Source organism: Bubalus bubalis, chromosome 14 (assembly GCF_019923935.1).
Source record: "Bubalus bubalis isolate 160015118507 breed Murrah chromosome 14, NDDB_SH_1, whole genome shotgun sequence".
Lineage (NCBI taxonomy): Eukaryota > Metazoa > Chordata > Mammalia > Artiodactyla > Bovidae > Bubalus > Bubalus bubalis.
Window position 1 is genome coordinate 10,100,762 of NC_059170.1, and position 19,512 is coordinate 10,120,273.

General features: G+C 41.5%; 1 protein-coding gene across 1 annotated transcript in view; it reads right to left on the minus strand.

Moving 5' to 3' along the window:
• Nucleotides 1-18,108: 18,108 nt before the first annotated feature.
• The window catches only part of LOC123329152 (elafin-like), a gene marked incomplete in the record, with an annotated part of 50,185 nt that continues 48,781 nt past the window's right edge, over nt 18,109-19,512 (minus strand). The window contains 1 exon segment of the mRNA XM_045162606.1: nt 18,109-18,277. Coding sequence (XP_045018541.1) covers nt 18,251-18,277 — 27 coding nt within the window.

Below are 19,512 nucleotides of genomic sequence, written 5' to 3' on the forward strand. Positions count from 1 at the left end.
AAATTGGTGAAATTGTTTCATTAATTTTTTCAATTCACCTGACAAAAAAACTAAATGCTACAAAAGGATCATAGAAAAAGTAACTTTCTGAACTGTAACTGACACAAGAAAAAGTAGAAAACTATTGCAAAGATGGAAACAATGGTCAACAATATTTGACCAAAAAAAAGCACCAGGATCAGACCTCTTCGTAAGCATATTCTATAAGGCAAACAAGGAACAACTAATTCTAATATGACATAAATAAAAATAAGAAACAATTCCCAGCATGTCATATGAAGTAAACATAATCTTGATACCAGAGCTTAATAAGGACTCATGTCAATTATATGTTAATAAATCTGTTTAAAAATAAAATTATCAACAAGGATTCTATGAAAAAGGAAGATTTTAAGTAAATCTTATTCATAGAACATAGATTCATGAACACAAAAATCAACTATGTTCATAAAATTTCAAACAGATCTACAGATAATTGTTAGGCTCAACGAGAATTTATCACAACAGATGCATACAAAGGAAATATACAAAACTCAATGGTACTACGTAAATCAACAACACAAATCAGCAAATGAAATTTCAATAATTTTTCAGTTCAGTTCAGTTCAATCGCTCGGTCATGTCCAACTCTGCGACCCCATGAATCGCAGCATGCCAGGCCTCCCTGTCCATCACCATCTCCCGGAGATCACCCAAACTCATGTGCATCGAGTCGGTGATGCCACTGGAAAAACCATACACTTGACTAGGCGGACCTTTGTTGGCAAAGTAATATCTCTGCTTTTTAATATGCTATCAATAATTTGTATAATCATATAAAACATGAAGAGCTTATAAATACACATAATAGGTTTTGTGCAGAAACACTACGAAGAAAATTATAAAACTTTAGTGACAGACATTTTTTAATACCCCAAATCAGAAACGTATATGATGTTCATGGATTGGAAGACTCAATATGATAAGTATGCCAATTCTCTGCAAATTGATTTTCAGTCTCAATGCAATCAAACCCCCAGAAAAGTTTTTGCAAAAGTAAACCAAGAGAAACTTGGCAATGCAATTCTGAAATGCATACAAAAAATGCAAAGGCACAATAGCCAAAATACTCTTGAAGAAGAATAATTTAATAAGACTTGATATAGGAGATATCAAGTTTTATTTTAAAGCTGTAATAATTATGGTAAAGTGGTATTACAGCAACCATAGACAGATACGCAAATGAAAAAAAATAGAGAGTCACCAGACAGATGACTTGCACATAATGAGAGTATGTTTCTAACTTGGTTATAGTAAACAAATATCGCTACTGTGATATTAAGACTGCACATCATAATATTAATATACATTCCCTAAGTGGTTGAAGATCCAACCAGCCCATTCTAAAGGAGATCAGCCCTGGGTGTTCTTTGAAGGAATGATGCTAAAGCTGAAACTCCAGTACTTTGGCCACCTCAGGTGAAGAGTTGACTCACTGGAAAAGACTCTGATGCTGGGAGGGATTGGGGGCAGGAGGAAAAGGGGATGACAGAGGATGAGATGGCTGATGGCATCACCGACTTGATGGACATGAGTTTGAGTGAACTCCGGGAGATGGTGATGGACAGGGAGGCCTGGCGTGCTGCGATTCATGGGGTTGCAAAGAGTCGGACACGACTGAGTGACTGAACTGAACTGGACTGAAGTGGTTGAAGGAGGATACAGGTTAAGAAGGCAGGATAGAAGGAAGGAGAAGAAAAATAAATAAATAAATGTTGCTTTACCAAAAAACTCATCATGTGGGATGGGATCCTGTTACATTTATAAATATATTACCAAAAATGAATATCACTAGGCCTCTGTTTACTGACTTCCAGTGATGTCCATGCAATCTTACCAACAGAAAAAAAAGTTGGAGAGTACTATACGGGTTTTGATAATATTCCAGTTGAACATAGAACTCCTGTATATGAAAATACTTGTGTGTGAAAAAGGAAAAGTGTTTGAAGGAATAGCCACTGCTGTGAATACTGGTTACATGATGATGACGGGACGGGAAAGAGGACAAGCACGAGTAGCTCCGCCTTTATCCATATCAGTGTCTAATTTTTTTCTTGTTACAACGGTCGATGAAAGTTCAGTTAACAATTAAGAAGAAAGGGAATTTTATTTGAACCAGACTAGGATTATAACCCGGAAGAGAGACTCTCAGAAAGCTCTGAGTAACTGTTCCACCAAGTGCAAGTTGAAGGCACAGGCATACACATTTTTGAGACAAAGCATCACACATCAAAATGACATACTGATATTTTATACAAAGTTCACCAAGGACGCATAGTGCCGGTAAGCAGGCATAAAGAGAGCAGGAAGTCCGTGATCCTCCATAGAGTTGGGGAAGAATGCTATCCTTTTAAGAAATTATATTGCTAATGTCAGAAGAAAGGAGGAAATGTTATCTTTAAGGTCAGGCAGACACTCCTGTCTTCGAAGAAGTTTGGTTAATATGTAATGCAAGCGCACACTACACGTTAGGGAGGGAGGGAAGAGGCCCAAATGGATGCAGAGAGAGAATTTTGTGTTTAATTTTTTCTTATCCTGTCTGGAAATAAGAATTTTATTTCATCACAACAAAAATTACTACTCTTATGATCCGAACACATAGAATAAAGAAAATTAAAATTCATAATTTGTTGTTGTTGTTTAGTTGCTAAGTCGTGTCCAACTCGTTTGCAACCTCATGGACTGTAGCCCCCCAGGCTCCTCAGTCCATGGGATTTCTCAGGCAAGAATACTGGGGAGGGTTGCCATTTCCTTCTCCAGGGGATCTTCCTGACCCAGGGATCAAACTCATATCTCCCGAATGGGCAGGCAGATTCTTTACCACTGAGCCACCAAAATTCATTATAGGTTAGAATAAAGCACTCAAGTAATCACGTGAGTGGAGAAAACAGGGTAATTGAGAGCTGCATCTAAAGAAATGATTATATACACATATAATCATTATAAGTGTTACAAAGGGATGTGTAAAATATGTCATAATGTAAAAGTAAAACAGTGCATGAATCAGAGGCAGTCAAAAGAAACACCTAGGTAGTTCAAGCAGAAAAAGAATTTCAGCTATTGTATGAGCACATCTCATTGTAAGAACCCAAATCACGTGTGAAATCCTGGATATGAAAGAGTCTGGGGAAAGATAGGCATTTGATTTACAACCCCTGCAGGAAGGCAGTCTGGGAGCACCTGAAATGCATGTAGATGGAGACTCTGCACAGTACCTGCCATACCACAGCTCCCTCCCATACTGACACTTTCAATTAGAAAATATTCACCTCTCAGAAGGCAAAGTGCCCACCTTGAGTGGGAGCTGAAGTGAGTGGGTCTGAGAATAAGCAAGGCAGGACACAAGAGCTGGGAGATATGAATAAAATAAATAGAGAAGAATACAGGGTATTTATGAGAGCGGTCATTACCTTGCAGTGCTGGAGTAATATCATATAGTGGCCAGGGCTGATGGTGGGAGCCCTCCTCTTTAGTACCTAAGAAAGAGAAGTCCACCTATGTATTAGGAAAGCTGCAATGGAGGAGGGAGCCCTTGAGCTAAATTAAGAAACCTATTACTTTCAACCCTTCCCACTCAGATAAGATTCTCCTTTCAAAAGATAGTCCCTGACTCTGATTTTAAAATCAGAAAGAAATTTGGAAATCATATAAGCTGTATAAAGAGCCTCCTTTTTAAAAAAACAGAAATGAGAAGCAAACCTTAAAAGTATTTGAAAGAGGAGTTTTAAAATCCCTAGTAAAATGTCACCAAAAAGCTGAGAAAAAATTATAATCTAAAATAGATTTTTAAAACTAGTGAAGCAAATTAAAGGTATGAGGAGAAGTGAAAGTTGCTCAGCCATGTCCAACTCTGCTACCCCATGGATTTGTAACTCAACTGAGGCTTCTCTGTCCATGGAATTCTCCAGGCAAAAATACTGGAGTTGGTAGCCATTCCCTTCTCAGGGGATCTTTCCAACAGAGGGAATGAACCCAGGTCTCCCACACTAAAGGCAGATTCTTTACTGTCTGAGCCACTAGGGAAGCCCAAAAGTATGAGGAACCATCATAAGACAGAAATATAGAAACTCAAAGAAGAGATACCAAGGTATCAGGAAGATGTGAAATAGAATCTGATGGAGAGAAGAGAAATTGAAGAAAAGGAGAAAAATATTTCATGAGTAAGAATTAAGTAAAGTAAAGAAGAAAAAGGGAACCATAAGAAAAGCATATGACATAAAATAAAAATAAAGAAGTAGCTTAAAAACACAGTTTTAAATATTAAAAAGTCAGTGAAGATCCATCAGACATGAAAATCAAGTCCTACCAGGAAGAAAACTAAGTCAACAAAACAGAAGAATTATTTAAAACAATAATTGAGGAAAATATTTCTGAAATAAAAGATTTGAGTCTACAATTAAAAGCTCACCTTATAGTAAACACAAGATGAATGCAAGTAAATATTGTGGTCTTTCAAGATAAAAATAGAAGCCTTCAGGAGGCCAACACTCCCCCTCCAGCTAAAAAAGAAACAAAACCTTAAGAAATCAGGTTGTAAGATAGCAATACTCAATGCCAGAAAATAGTGAAGCAAAACTTAGATACTCTATGGAAGAAAATATGCACTGAGGATTTTCGTACAACTAATTTGTCCTTGACCTAAATATATTTCTAAATGTGCAAGAACTCAAGAAATATTGTTTCTGATAACTTTCCTGGGGAGTTTCCAAGAGACAAGATATTATTATTGAGTACTGAACATTTTCATTGTGGAATTAAGTCTGATGAAGGAGTAATAAATAGTATGTAAATGTGACCTATTGTGATAAAGTACAAATACCAAAACTTCCGTCAGAGAGGAGGATGAGGGAGAGAGGTAGCTCAAAGAGTAAGTCCACTGACTGCTTTATATATAATACCTTCAAGTCAAAGGATATTTAAAACACGTAAGGTTCAAGAAAATTAAAAACTTGTGCATCAAAGGATCCTAGCAGAATAGTAAGAAGATCCTGCTGAGAAGAAGAAACAAACCAGGTCTCTGATAAGGGCCTATGACCCAGACTATATAAAGATCTCTCATGATTCCACATTAAAAAGATGAACAGCCCAATTTAAACATGGGCAAAGAACTTAGACATTTCTCTGAAGATACACAAGTGGCCAGTGAGCACCAGGAAAAGATGCTCAACATCACTAGTCATTGCTGCTGCTAAGTCACTTCAGTCGTATCTGACTCTTAGTGACCCCATGGACTACAGCCTTCCAGGTTCCTCGGTCCATGGGATTTTCCAGGCAAGAGTACTGGAGTGGGGTGCCATTGCCTTCTCCGTCATTAGTCAATGTGAATTGTGAAGTTGCTCAGTCGTGTCCGATTCTTTGCAACCCCATGAATGGCAGCAGGACAGGCCTCCCTGTCCATCACCAACTCCCAGAGTTCACTTAGACTCATGTCCATCAAGTCAGTGATGCCATCCAGCCATCTCATCCTCTGTCGTCCCCTTCTCCTCTTGCCCCCAATCCCTCCCAGCATCAGAGTCTTTTCCAATGAGTCAACTCTTCGCATGAGGTGGCCAAAGTACTGGAGTTTCAGCTTTAGCATTATTCCCTCCAAGGAAATCCCAGGGCTGATCTCCTTCAGAATGGACTGGTTGGATCTCCTCGCAGTCCAAGGGACTCTCAAGAGTCTTCTCCAACACCACAGTTCAAAAGCATCAATTCTTCGGCGCTCAGCCTTCTTCACAGTCCAGCTCTCACATCCATACATGACCACAGGAAAAACCATAGCCTTGACTAGACGAACCTTTGTTGGCAAAGTAATGTCTCTGCTTTTGAATATGCTTCTAGGTTGGTCATAACTTTCCTTCCAAGGAATAAGCGTCTTTTAATTTCATGGCTGCAGTCACCATCTGTAGTGATTTTGGAGCCCAGAAAAATAAAGTCTGACACTGTTTCCACTGTTTCCCCATCTATTTCCCATGAAGTGATGGGACCAGAAGCCATGATCTTCGTTTTCTGAATGTTGAGCTTTAAGCCAACTTTTTCACTCTCCACTTTCACTTTCATCAAGAGGCTTTTAGGCAGATGCAAATCAAAATCACAAGATACCACTTCATACCCAATAGTGTGACTATAAGAAAAAAAAATTAATGGAAAATGACAAGCATCGACCAGGAGGTGAAGAAATTGGAACCCTTGTACATTGCTGGGGAGAAGGTAAAATGGTGCGATCTCTGTGGAAAACAGCCTGACAGTTCCTCCAAATATCAGCATAGAATTACCAGATGACTCAGCAATTCCACTCCCAGATGTATATGTGCTACTGCTAAGTCACTTCAGTTGTGTCCGACTCTGTGTGACCCCATAGACAGCAGCCCACCAGGCTCCCGCGTTCCCAGGATTCTCCAGGCAAGAACACTGGAGTGGGTTGCCATTTCCTTCTCCAATGCATGAAAGTGAAAAGTGAAAGTGAAGTCGCTCAGTCGTGTCTGACTCTTAGCGACCCCATGGACTGCAGCCTACCAGGCTCCTCCATTCATGGGATTTTCCAGGCAGGAGTACTGGAGTGGGGTGCCTTTGCCTTCTCCGATGTATATGTAAAAGAACTGAAAACAGGACGTTCTGGTCCATGACTGAGACACAGGAGGCTCCTCAACTCACCTCCACCCCTACAGCTACAACACAAAGCCATTGAAAGAAATCCAGGAATGAGCTGAACCAGAGCTACATATTGGGCAAGCGAGAAAACACTCACATTGGAGAGGGTCTTGGCACACCCTCAAGCCACGAAGAACAAAGAAGGTGGCTGGACAATTACAAGGGTTCGAGACACAACCAAGAGCTTGGGAGGTGGGATGACAAGGTTCCTCTCCTATATGTGGTCACGTGGTCAACACTGGAAGACGTTGCTATTGTATCTAATGCCCAGCAGCCAGTACAGACTGTGGAGGAAAATGAAGTCTCCACACTGGGTCTTGCACATTTTCCCCACACCTGCAGGCAGCTCCCTCCTGGGCACACCCACTTTCCCTGCAGGCTCCAACCCAGACCAGCGACCCTCAGCTCTGCTAGCCCTGCCATCTCACCTCATTATGTCCCAGGAATATCAGAAAATGTTGCTGCAACCGTTTACTTGGAGGTCCCTGCTCTTTAAGCATCTCTCCTGTTGGAGTCTGAGATTCAGTTCCACTGGCAGTCACTCCATCTGCCTGGTTGGCATAGTAACCTCCTTCCTGTGGTCTCTTTTGAGAAATAAATGATAAGGCAAAACACCCCGAGTCTCTGATATGTTAGAATAATTTAGTCGCATGAGCAGTGTCCTCTCAGTTCAGTTCAGTTCAGTTGCTCAGTCACATCCGACTCTTTGCGACCCCATGGACTGCAGCACGCCAAGTTTCCCTGTCTGTCACCAACCCAGAGTTTACCCAAACTCATGTCCATTGAATTGGTGATGGCATCCAACCATCTCATCCTCTGTCATCCCCTTCTCCTGCTGCCCTCAATCTTTCCCAGAATCAGGGTCTTTTCAAATGAGTCAGTTCTCTGCATCAGGTGGCCAAAGTATTGGCATTTCAGCTTCAACATCAGTCCTTCCGATGAACACTCAGGACTGATTTCCTTTAGGATGAACTGGTTGGATCTCCTTGCAGTCCAAGGGACTCTCAAGAGTCTTTTCCAACACCACAGTTCAAAAGCATCAATTCTTCAGTGCTCAGCTTTCTTTACGGTCCGACTCTCACACCCATACATGACAACTGGAAAACTAGCTTTGACTAGATGGACCTTTGTTGGCAAAGTAATGTCTCTGCTTTTTAATATGCTCTCTAGGTTGGTCATAACTTTCCTTCCAAGGAGTAAGCGTCTTTTAATTTCATGGCTGCAGTCACCATCTGCAGTGATTTTGGAGCCCCAAAAAATGAAGTCAGCCACTGTTTCCACTGTTTCCCCATCTATTTGCCATGAAGTGATGGGTCCAGATGCCATGATCTTCGTTTTCTGAATGTTGAGCTTTAAGCCAACGTTTTTACTCTCCTCTTTCACTTTCATCAAGGGGCTCTTTAGTTCCTCTTCACTTTCTGCCATATTGGTGGTGTCATTTGCATATCTGAGGTTATTGATATTTCTCCCGGCAATCTTGATTCCACCTTGTGTTTCTTCCAGTCTAGCGTTTCTCATGATGTACTCTGCATATAAGTTAAATAAACAGGGTGACAATATACAGCCTTGACGTACTCCTTTTCCTATTTGGAACCAGTCTGTTGTTCCATGTCCAGTTCTAACTGTTGCTTCCTGACCTGCATACAGATTTCTCAAGAGGCACATCAGGTGGTCTGGTATTCCCATCTCTTTCAGAATTTTCCACAGTTTATTGTGATCCCACAGTCAAAGGCTTTGGCATAGTCAATAAAGCAGAAATAGATGTTTTTCTGGAACTCTCTTGCTTTCTCGATGATCCAGCGGATGTTGGCAATTTGATCTCTGGTTCCTCTGCCTTTTCTAAAGCCAGCTTGAACTCCTGGAAGTTCACGGTTCACATATTGCTGAAGCCTGGCTTGGAAAATTTTGAGCATTACTTTACTAGCATGTGAGATGAGTGCAATTGTGCGGTAGTTTGAGCATTCGTTGTCATTGCCTTTCTTTGGGATTGGAATGAAAACTGACCGTTTCAAGTCCTGTGGCCACTGCTGAGTTTTCCAAATTTGCTGGCATATTGAGTGTAGCCCTTTCACAGCATCATCTTTCAGGAATGATGGAATTCCATCACCTCCACTAGCTTTGTTCGTAGTGATGCTTTCTAAGGCCCACTTGACTTCACATTCCAGGATGTCTGGCTCTAGGTCAGTGATCACACCATCGTGATTATCTGGGTCCTGAAGATCTTTTCTGTACAGTTCTTCTGTGTATTCTTGCCACCTCTTCTTAATATCTTCTGCTTCTGTTAGGTCCATACCATTTCTGTCCTTTATCAAGCCCATCTTTGCATGAAATGTTCCCTTGGTATCTCTAATTTTCTTGAAGAGATCTCTAGTCTTTCCCATTCTGTTGTTTTCCTCTATTTCTTTGCCTTGATCTCTGAGGAAGGCTTTCTTATCCCTTCTTGCTATTCTTTGGAACTCTGCATTCAGATGCTTATATCTTTCCTTTTCTCCTTTGCTTTTCGCTTCTCTTCTTTTCACAGCTATTTGAAAGGCCTCCCCAGACAGCCATTTTGCTTTTTTGCATTTCTTTTCCATGGGGATGGTCTTGATCCCTGTCTCCTGTACAATGTCACGAACCTCATTCCATAGTTCATCAGGCACTCTATCTATCAGATGTAGGCCCTTAAATCTATTTCTCACTTCCACTGTATAATCATAAGGGATTTGATTTAGGTCATACCTGAGTGGTCTAGTGGTTTTCCCTACTTTCTTCAATGTAAGTCTGAATTTGGCAATAAGGAGTTCATGATCTGAGCCACAGTCAGCTCCTGGTCTTGTTTTTGCTGACTGTACAGAGCTTCTCCATCTTTGGCTGCAAAGAATATAATCAACTTGATTTCAGTGTTGACCATCTGGTGATGTCTATGTGTAGAGTCTTCTTTTGTGTTGTTGGAAGAGGGTGTTTGTTATGACCAGTGCATTTTCTTGGCAAAACTCTATTAGTCTTTGCCCTGCTTCATTCCGTGTTCCAAGGCCAAATTTGCCTGTTACTCCAAGTGTTTCTTGACTTCCTACTTTTGCATGCCAGTCCCCTATAATGAAAAGGACATCTTTTTTGGGTGTTAGTTCTAAAAGGTCTTGTAGGTCTTCATAGAACCGTTCAACTTCAGCTTCTTCAGCATTACTGGTTGGGGCATAGACTTGGGTTACTGTGATATTGAATGGTTTGCCCTCAAAACGAACAGAGATCATTCTGTTGTTTTTGAGATTGCATCCAAGTACTGCATTTCAGACTCTTCTGTTGACCGTGATGGCTACTCCATTTCTTCTGAGGGATTCCTGTCCGCAGTAGTAGATGTAATGGTCATCTGAGTTAAATTCACCCATTCCAGTCCATTTGAGTTCGCTGATTCCTAGAATGTCGACATTCACTCTTGCCATCTCTTGTTTGACCACTTCCAATTTGCCTTGATTCATGGACCTGACATTCCAGGTTCCTATGCAATATTGCTCTTTACAGCATCGGACCTTGCTTCTATCACCAGTCACAGCCACAGCTGGGTATTGTTTTTCTTTGGCTCCATCCCTTCATTCTTTCTGGAGTTATTGCTCCACTGATCTCCAGTAGCATATTGGGCACCTACGGACCTGGAGAGTTCCTCTTTCAGTATCCTATCATTTTGCCTTTTCATATAGTTCATGGGGTTCTCAAGGCAAGAATACTGAAGTGGTTTGCCATTCCCTTCTCCAGTGGACCACATTCTGTCAGATCTTTCCACCATAACCCGCCCAATGGAGTACTATTCAGCCGTAAAAAGAATGAAATAATGCCATCTCTAGCAACATGGGTGAACCTAGAGATTATCACACTATGTGAAGAGAGTCAGAAAGAGAAAGACAAATACTGTATGATATCACTTATAGGTGGAATCTAAAATGTGACAAAAATGCTCCTGGCCAACACATACTACTGAAAATGAGTTGGTGGGATTAGAAAAAGCGGAGTGGGAATGCTATAGAGAAAAAGGTGAGGGAGAGTTTAAAACCTTGAAGAGTAGTGAGTTCCCCGTTGCTGGAAGTATTCAAACAAAGATTAGATGGTTGCTTGTCATCTAAAAAGCTATAGACCAGATTTAGTTTACAAAACGATAATTGGAGAAGCTTATAAAGATGTTGTGCAACACCTCTTTACTTGCTTCTCATATTTAGGTGCCAAAAGTTTTGAAAATTGATAATGCCCATTTGAAGATTGTTTACTAACTTTAAATGATTTCCAAAAATTATTAGGGGACATTAACTAGATACGCCCACATTTAAAACTGACTACTGCAGATTTAAAGCCTTTGTTTGATTGCTTAAAAAGCGATCCTAATTCCAGTTCTAAGCAAAAGTTGACTAAGATGACAGACGGCTCTTGTTAAAGTAGATGAGACTTTAAATGATCAGTTAATTAGGATTAATATTACCAAAAGATGAGATTAAATTATTCTTGCCACAAAACATACACCTACAGGATGCTTGTGACAAAAAGGCCCATTGGTTCCATCTACCAGTGACCCCAAGAAAAATAGTTTTATCTTATCCCAGCTCGGTGGCACAATTAATTATAAAAAGAAAAAAAAAGGTGTGAAACTTTTTAAAAAAGAAGTAGCAAATATAATAATTTCACTCAATAAGGATCAACTACAAGTCTTTTACAAAATAGTGATAATTGGCAAGTTGCCTGATAGATTTCAGGAGTCAAATTTTGTTTCATTTGCCCTCAAGCCCCCACAGTAGTTAAAAGTTCAAAAATGTTAGATTGGAAGTTTGAAGATACCTGTGGAACTTTCTAACCCTATGTAGTTCCCTACGCTCCCCTTTACCCTATGGGGGAGGGACATGCTATCTCAAATAAGAGATATTCAGAGAAGGAGTTTTCTCAATTTCTTAGTTATCAACAGGAGGTACAATTAACAAGACTTTATATGTTGTTATAAATACATAATATAAATATATTTACATAATTACAGTTTGCCTAGTTAAGTATGGGTATAAATAAAATATAATAAAGGTATACCTAATTCTATTTATAGATCTATACTTGATTAATTTGTATATAAATTAATATGTATACTATATATGCATATTATATATATACTGTATAATTAAATATATATTGCAGTAATATAATGTGTGAGTGGCTGATATTAATTGGTATGGATTGATGTACTGTGATATATGTTCTATATACTGTATTATTATATATGTGTGACATGTATTATTGCAGTGCATTGGTTTGTGTTGGTTGGTATTAGCTGTGTACGTGTTGTATTGCTGTAATATATATTAATTAATATATTAATTATAACGATTAATTCAAGTATATTGATTTATATATATGTCAATAAGTTTATACTTGTTGCCATATATAAATACATTTTGCATTTAGGTATATCTGTATACTAAAATGAGATAAGGAGGTTATACATTTATTATTTAAATTTATACAGAGACTTAAACTAAACATTAGACCTAAATTAACATATCTTTAAATTCATGTTGTTAAAATGTAAATTTTAAAAAATTAAAAAATTAAATTGACAACTGCTTGACAATTCCTTTGCCATAAAACCCCCATAGGTGTAATTGGGGAAGCCAGACAAAAAATTGGATTTATGGCAAAACGGCCCCCTAGAGTGGGTCCATCTTCCCGCTCAAACTAAAAAAGTAGCGGCTTCTTATCCAGGATTGATAGCTACTTTGATAGTAAAGAAAAAAAGCGGAACATTAAATTATTTAAAGAGCCATCAGAAATTGTAATTCCATATAATAAAGAACAACTTGATGTGCTTCTAATGTTTGAAAATTGACAGATTGCTATAGGAAACTATTTTGGTCAAAATTTTTACATCGTTTACCTTCACATGTTTTGCTGAATTTTATATCCAGACATCCAGTTATTTTTCCTGTCAGATGTAAACAGTCTCCTATTCCAAATACTCAGATAGCCTTTACTGATAGACAACAAACGGTAAAGCCTCCATAGTTACTAAAAATCACCAAAAAGTTTTAAAAACACAAAAAACTTCAGCTCAAAGAGCTGAAATAACAACAGTCATAGAGGCTTTTGCTATGTTTGCAGATGAGGAATTTAATCTTTACTCTGATTCTCAGTATGTGGTCAGGCTGATTCCACACATTGAAACTGCGGTTTTGCCTGAAAATAAAACTACCATATTTCATTTGTTAACTAAATTACAACAACAAATTTGGAAAAGAAATAAAATATTTTTCATTGGACATATTCGGGCTCATTCCAGATTGCCCGGCCCTTTAAATGCCTTTAATGATTTGGCTGACTTGTTAACCAGAAATACAGTGGCTACTGTGATTGAGGAGGCCAGAGCCTCTCACTCACTCCATCATCAATACGCTACTGCCTTAAGGTATCAATTCCAAATTCCCAGAGAGACTGCTCCAGAGATTGTGCGTTCTTGCTTACACTGCCCCACTGTTTATAATAGTCTACCTATGGGAGTTAATCCTCATGGTCTCAAACCTAACGTACTCTGGCAGACGGATGTAACTCATGTCTCTTCATTTGGAAAACTGTCTTTTGTTCATGTAACTATAAATACCTTTTCTCACGTTATTATTACAACTGCTCGTACCGGAGAGGCAGTTAAAGATGTAATACAACATCTCTTTACTTGTTTTTCATATTTGGGCCTGCCAAAAGTTTTGAAAACTGACAATGCTCCTGCTTACAGTTCTAAGTCTTTTCAGAAATTTTGCATAAAGTTTCAAATTAAACATAATACAGGCATCCCTTATTACCCACAGAGACAAGCCATTGTTGAAAGAACACATCCAACATTAAAAATCCAAATAATTCAAAAAACTAAAAGAAGGGGAGTTTAAGTATAGTTCTCCCATCAAATCTTGCAACATGCTCTTTTCGTAATAAATATTCTAAATACTGATTTCAGCCGGAACTACTGCAATGCTTCCTCATTGGTGCCTGGAGCAATTAAATGCAAAACCATTAGTCAAATGGAAGGCCCTCTCAGGACAATGGAAGGGTCCTGACCCATTATTAACTATCGGTCGAGGATGTGCTTATATTTTTCCACAGGATGCAGATTCTCCAATTTAGACAGGCTGATTCACCATGTTGCAGACCCCCAGACATCCAGTTCCCCCATTGCTTCGATCGCAAAAGAGGAGCCCACCAGAAGGGGAGGCAAGATAAACATCGAGATCCCGGCGGGACCGACGGGGCTGCTGCAGCCCGAACTCCAACCAGAAAATAATTCTACTTATTCTGTTTTGGCTTGTCTACCCTCTTCTTATGTTTTTCTCTTTACCAACGATTCTGGAAAACTTAATGTACATGTGACTTTAAACTGGTGGACCCAATGTAGTGACCTGTGAACAATGTATGCTCTCATCTTGTTTAAACCCTCAATATAATGTTTGCTCCTTTGTAGTGTTACAACGTCCACCTTATCTTATAATGTAACCACTTATTGATATAACTATAGTCTTGCTGTATTACAACAACTACAGGATTTAATGCGATCGTGACAGTTTGTGGGTCTACTTATTTTAGGAATATCAGCTTTAATAGCAGCTTTAGTAGCAGCAATATCATTGACTCAACAAGTGCATACTGCCCAATATGTTGATACCATGTCTAAAAATGTTTCACTAACTCTAGCAACACAGGAAGCTATAGATAGGAAATTAGAGATGAGAGTAGACGCCTTAGAAGAGGCAATAATGCATATTGGGACTGAGTTACAGACTTTAAAAGTGAAAATGGCTCTGTCTTGCCACGCTGATTACTGGTGGATATGCATGACATCTTTAAAGGTAAACGAGACAGATTATGAATGGGAAAAAATCAAAAATCATATCTCAGGTGTTTGGAACAGCTCTGACATTGGCCTGGACTTAGGGAAACTTCATAATCAAATACAGACCCTGAAACACTCTCGACTGGATTTTACCGCCGCTGGGGCAGCTAATGACTTTTTTCACACTTTCTCTAACTTCATTTCAGGAAAAAACATTCTGTCTAATATCCTTGGATACATCGCTGCTGGTGCTTTAATTTTGCTTCTCATATTCATTCTTCCTTGTATTGTCAGGATTCTTCGGCAGAACATTCAGAAGCTCGCGACTGAGCTGCATCTGGCTGTTTTAAGAAATAAAAAAGGGGGAGATGCTGGGAGCCGGCATATTGCATATTGAGTGAGGATCTGGAATAGCTCAACTGGAATTCTATCACTGCCGGGAGCCAGCGTGAGGCACTCCGCCCATGACAAAGGTCATGAGGAAGGAGGCTCGGCATACGCAAAGGCGGGATCGAGCCTCAGGAGTCCCCCTGGAAATTCTCGAGCATCTACCCCCAAAACCAGAGTCTGCCTACTTTCTGCTTTGTGCTTTCACCTACACCTCTGACTTTACGGGGGGCTGTCTCCCACTACCTCTCTCTGGAAAAAGAGTTAGCTCACAGCTCCAGTTAATAATTCCTGGATGTGACAGTGTTTCAACCTACAAACTCCTTTGGAAATCCTCTAGCCTGCCTGAATGGGTTTTTCCGGCCACATGTGATTGTTCAGAGCCTCCCAACTGTGAGAGGCAGGAGATGTTCTAAACTGCCTAAACACAGATTCCTTTGAGTAGTTAAAAGATTGATTAGAAAATGTATTTGGTGAAGGGTTTTTCACTTGTTGGGCCAATGTTTGCTGCTAAGTCTCCATACTCCTTACCTACTGTGTCCTTGGCAGTGTATTGATTGATATAATGGGTGTATAGAAATGTAAAATGCCGCTTTGTCCAATGCTTTTTGGAAGGCTGGCGCCTGACTTTGGAATAATCACCTTTAGAGAAAGATAAGTTTCTTAAAATGTTAACAGGCCTCCGGGCCAGAAGATGATGTCAATCACCTGAACTTTTGCATATGATAAGTTTGCAGGAAGAAAGCCTGGCTTGCTGCATGACTCTACCCCTTCCCCCATTATCCTCTATGCATACCTTAAGGTATAAAAACTACTTTGGAAAATAAAGTGCAGGCCTTGTTCACTGAAACTTGGTCTCCCCATGTCATTCTTCCCTTTAACTTCCAGCTGAGCGTCCATCTGGAGCGCGGATGTCCTCTGCGACCATTTATTTGCCTGGGCTTCTAAGACCCACTCGAGAAGGTGTCTAAGGCGGGGCACCTTCCGCTACTCGAGAGGGCGCCTGCGGCCTCCGTGGTCAGAGCTAACCTGGTGTCACGGGTTATATTGATTTTCCGCGTAAACCAAGCCACTCAGCTTCTTTTCTCCACTGAATTTTCCTACTGAGCTATCCTTATTTCAGCCGCTTTTCTCCACTGAATTTCCTCACTGAGCTATCCTTATTCTATTACTCTTTGTATCCTTAATTAAAGTGTAATTAAGCAGTTATTCCCTGACCCTCGCCTAGCCGTCTCTCCTTCGAATACCCTGGATCAGCCGGGGCTGGTCCCCGGCAGGTGAACCTAGAGATTATCACACTAAGTGAAGAGAGTCAGAAAGAGAAAGACAAATACTGTATGATATCACTTATAGGTGGAATCTAAAATGTGACAAAAATGACCTTCTCTGTGAAACAGAAACAGACTCATAGACATAGAGAACAGACTCAGGGTTAAAAGGGGGTGGGGGCGGGGAGGGATGGATTGGGGGTTTGGGATTAGTAGGTGCAAACTATAATATATAGAATGAATAAACAACAAGGCCCTCCTGTATAGCACAGGGCACTATATACAGTATCCTGTGATAAATCGTAATGGAAAAGCATATGAAAAAGAGTCTGTGTGGATATGGATAACTGAATCTCTTTGCTGCACAAAAGAAATGAACACAAAGTTGTAAATCAGTTATACTTCAATAAAAAATTTTGAAAAACTAGGACTTACCATCATTTACTAGCTCTGTGTCTTTGGGTGATTAATGACGCTTTCATGATTTCAATCTTTTTGGTTTTTTTTTTACTGTGCCGTGTGCCTTGCAGGACCTCAGTTCCCTGATCGAGGATCAAAGCCACACCCTCTGCACTGGAAGCACAGAGTCTGACCCATTGGATTGCCAGGGAAGTCCCATGGTTTCAATCTTTTAACAAAATTAAAGAGGTGTATATACCCATCTGAGGGAGTTCTAATGAGAAATAAGACAATACTTATGACATGTTTTGTGCAGGATCTGGAAGAGACAAAACACTAAGACAGAAACCATTCTTACCACCAGTGGTGTATTATATGTTTCTCAGGCCAGGGGTTTAGGCGCTGCTCTTGTCTGTGCTCCAAGATGCCTGGTCCAGTCCATCCCCTGGAGAATCAGAGGGGAACCATGGCTCCTGGGGGGGGTGTCTAAGGGACACTGGGCTCTCTGTTCTCTCACCCCCAACAAAGCCTCTGCTCCCCACCTCCCCTCTAGCAGAGCCCAACATACACACACAAAGAAGAGATGTTTCAGCACCAGAATATCAGGGCTGAACTGACATTCATTACTATACTTCCAGAATAATTTCACCCAACTCCCCTCAAACTGAATAGACAAAACTGAGGCTCAGAGAGAGAAAGAGATTTATCTGCAGTCATCTAGCAAGGTGGGAGGAGCCTAGAGCTAGAACTCAGGTCTCCTGACTCCCAAGTGGGGTGCCCACTGCACCCCAAGGGTCCACCCACTTCTTCCTGGAGAACTCCATTGCACAAGGGCAGTGGGGCAGCTGAGCCAACAGCAAAGCCACGAGGTCATCCAATGTTACCCAACATACACCCTCCTGCTGTCTTCACTCCTCCAGTCTACTCTACCCCAACTTCTATGTCCCCAGAGAACTTTATTCAGCAATGACATGGAAGGATAGATGTGTCTTGCCTCCTCACTCACATCTTGAAATAGAAAGCTGGGAAAGGATATTGCTTCACCCAAAGGAATTACGTGTTACTGGAGGTCACCTCAGGCATGAACAGGTGAAATGCTTCGTGAGCAGGGATTTGCTGGCATCTGTCTTTCTGTCTTCTTGGAGGATACAGATTCATGGGAAACATTAGAGGAAGGGAAGGAGGGAGTCAGAGGTTTAGCCAGGAGGGTTGGTTGGTCACACTGGCAGGGTTGATCTTGGCCAGGTCAGTAGTGGAGGTCAATGGGAAGGTTTGGGGGTTTATTTCCCTGGTCCGAGGCCAGAGGCCAGAGGCCAGAGGCCAAATGTCTAGGTTTCCATTTAATGGTGAAATGGAGGCTGCGGTTCTTGGGTTCATTTTTGAATTTCTACAGTGAACCCTAGGAATAGGCCTCTTGTTCCTGCCCCTGCTCTCCTTCACACCCCAAGAACATCTGCCATGGGTCCTGCTCCACTCTCCACTGGGGATAGGAAGTCCCAAACCCACACCCATCTCCCCAGAGCTCTCGGGGGCCCAGAGGTCACAGGAGTCAGAAACAAATGGAGTTGAAAGCAGTCTTTTATTGGAAAGTCCATGAGGGAGGCAGTCCATGCTCAAGCTTGGGCCTCCCGGATGAGAGGAAGAAGGGGCAGTGTGGGAGAGGGTCGTGCTACAGGCACCGGGGCCTGCATCGCTGGGGACTTCACAGGTGCACAAGCACAGACTCTACCTGGTAGAAGAAAAGAGAATCGGAAATGTGAATCAGCAGGTGAAAGACTCAGAGGCAGTGGGAGGCAGGGCCAAGTCCACATGCCATCCTTCTCAGGACCCCAGTTGTAGCCCCTGAGACCCCTCAGTCTCTCCATCACCTCCCGTGTCCTCTCCCCACTAGCTTAGGATTGCCCTCTGCCAGTCGGCCTCTCTGCCCCTTCATGGGCCTCCTTTCTCTCCACCCATTTCTCACCTCACCAGGGATTCATACAGGTCTTCCCACAAAAGCCTTCACAGCACTTCTTGGCCCCTGGGCACTGGGCATCTCTCCGACACTTGTTAGGGGGATTCCACAAGTTGCAGTGGATCGGAACCCTGGGGCAGGAGCCATGCTTGGATAGATGTCTGGCTCGGTCTTGTGCTGCGACTACATCTTGTCCTTTGACTGGGTCTTGTCCTTTCACTGGATCTTGTCCTTTGTCAGGAGATTGACCATTGACTGGACCCTTTCCACTGACTACAACATTTCCTTGACCTTTTGGACTACCTGTTGAAAGAAATATCCCCACATTTAGACCAATGTGTCTGCTTCAACTATCTAGTCTTTCCTCCAGGTCCAGCCACTGCTCACTGCGGTGTCCCTTAAGCTGAGGGACAGTGAGATAGAGAAGGCTCACCAGGGCCAGCTGGGGTCTGCACTCTTGGATGGCTGTTCCCTGGGCTTTGGGGAAAAGCGCCATAGGACCAGGTTTCCTTTGGGTGTCCATTTCTTCCCCTCACCCTCCATTCTGGGTCCTGGGGCCCTCATGAGGATATGCCAGGGAGGAGTGACTTTCAGGAGATGAGGACACATTTTCATCTTTGAGGAAACTTGGAGGAAGGACAAGGAGCTTTGAGACACATGCCAGGAGACCTGAGCTGCATCCTGGATCTGGAGATTGTCCTGACAATTCCTCACCTCGCTCTAGGTCTCAGTGTCCAGCTTTGGAAAACAGAGGTCTTCAGACTCCATGATTTCTGAGGCCCTGTTGGTTCTTAACCTCCTCTTACACGACTGATGTGCTTTGATGGGACAGGCAGGCAGGGAAGAGACCCCCACACCCAGGGCCCAGATTCCTGGTGCTCCTTACTTCATTGCATGTTCTGTCCAAGTATCAGTGCTTGAGACCAAGGTCATGTTCCAACACTGCTTCCACAAACAGCCCTGATTTCTCAGTCCTGGGGTGGAATGCACATGGAGTCTAGTGGGCAATT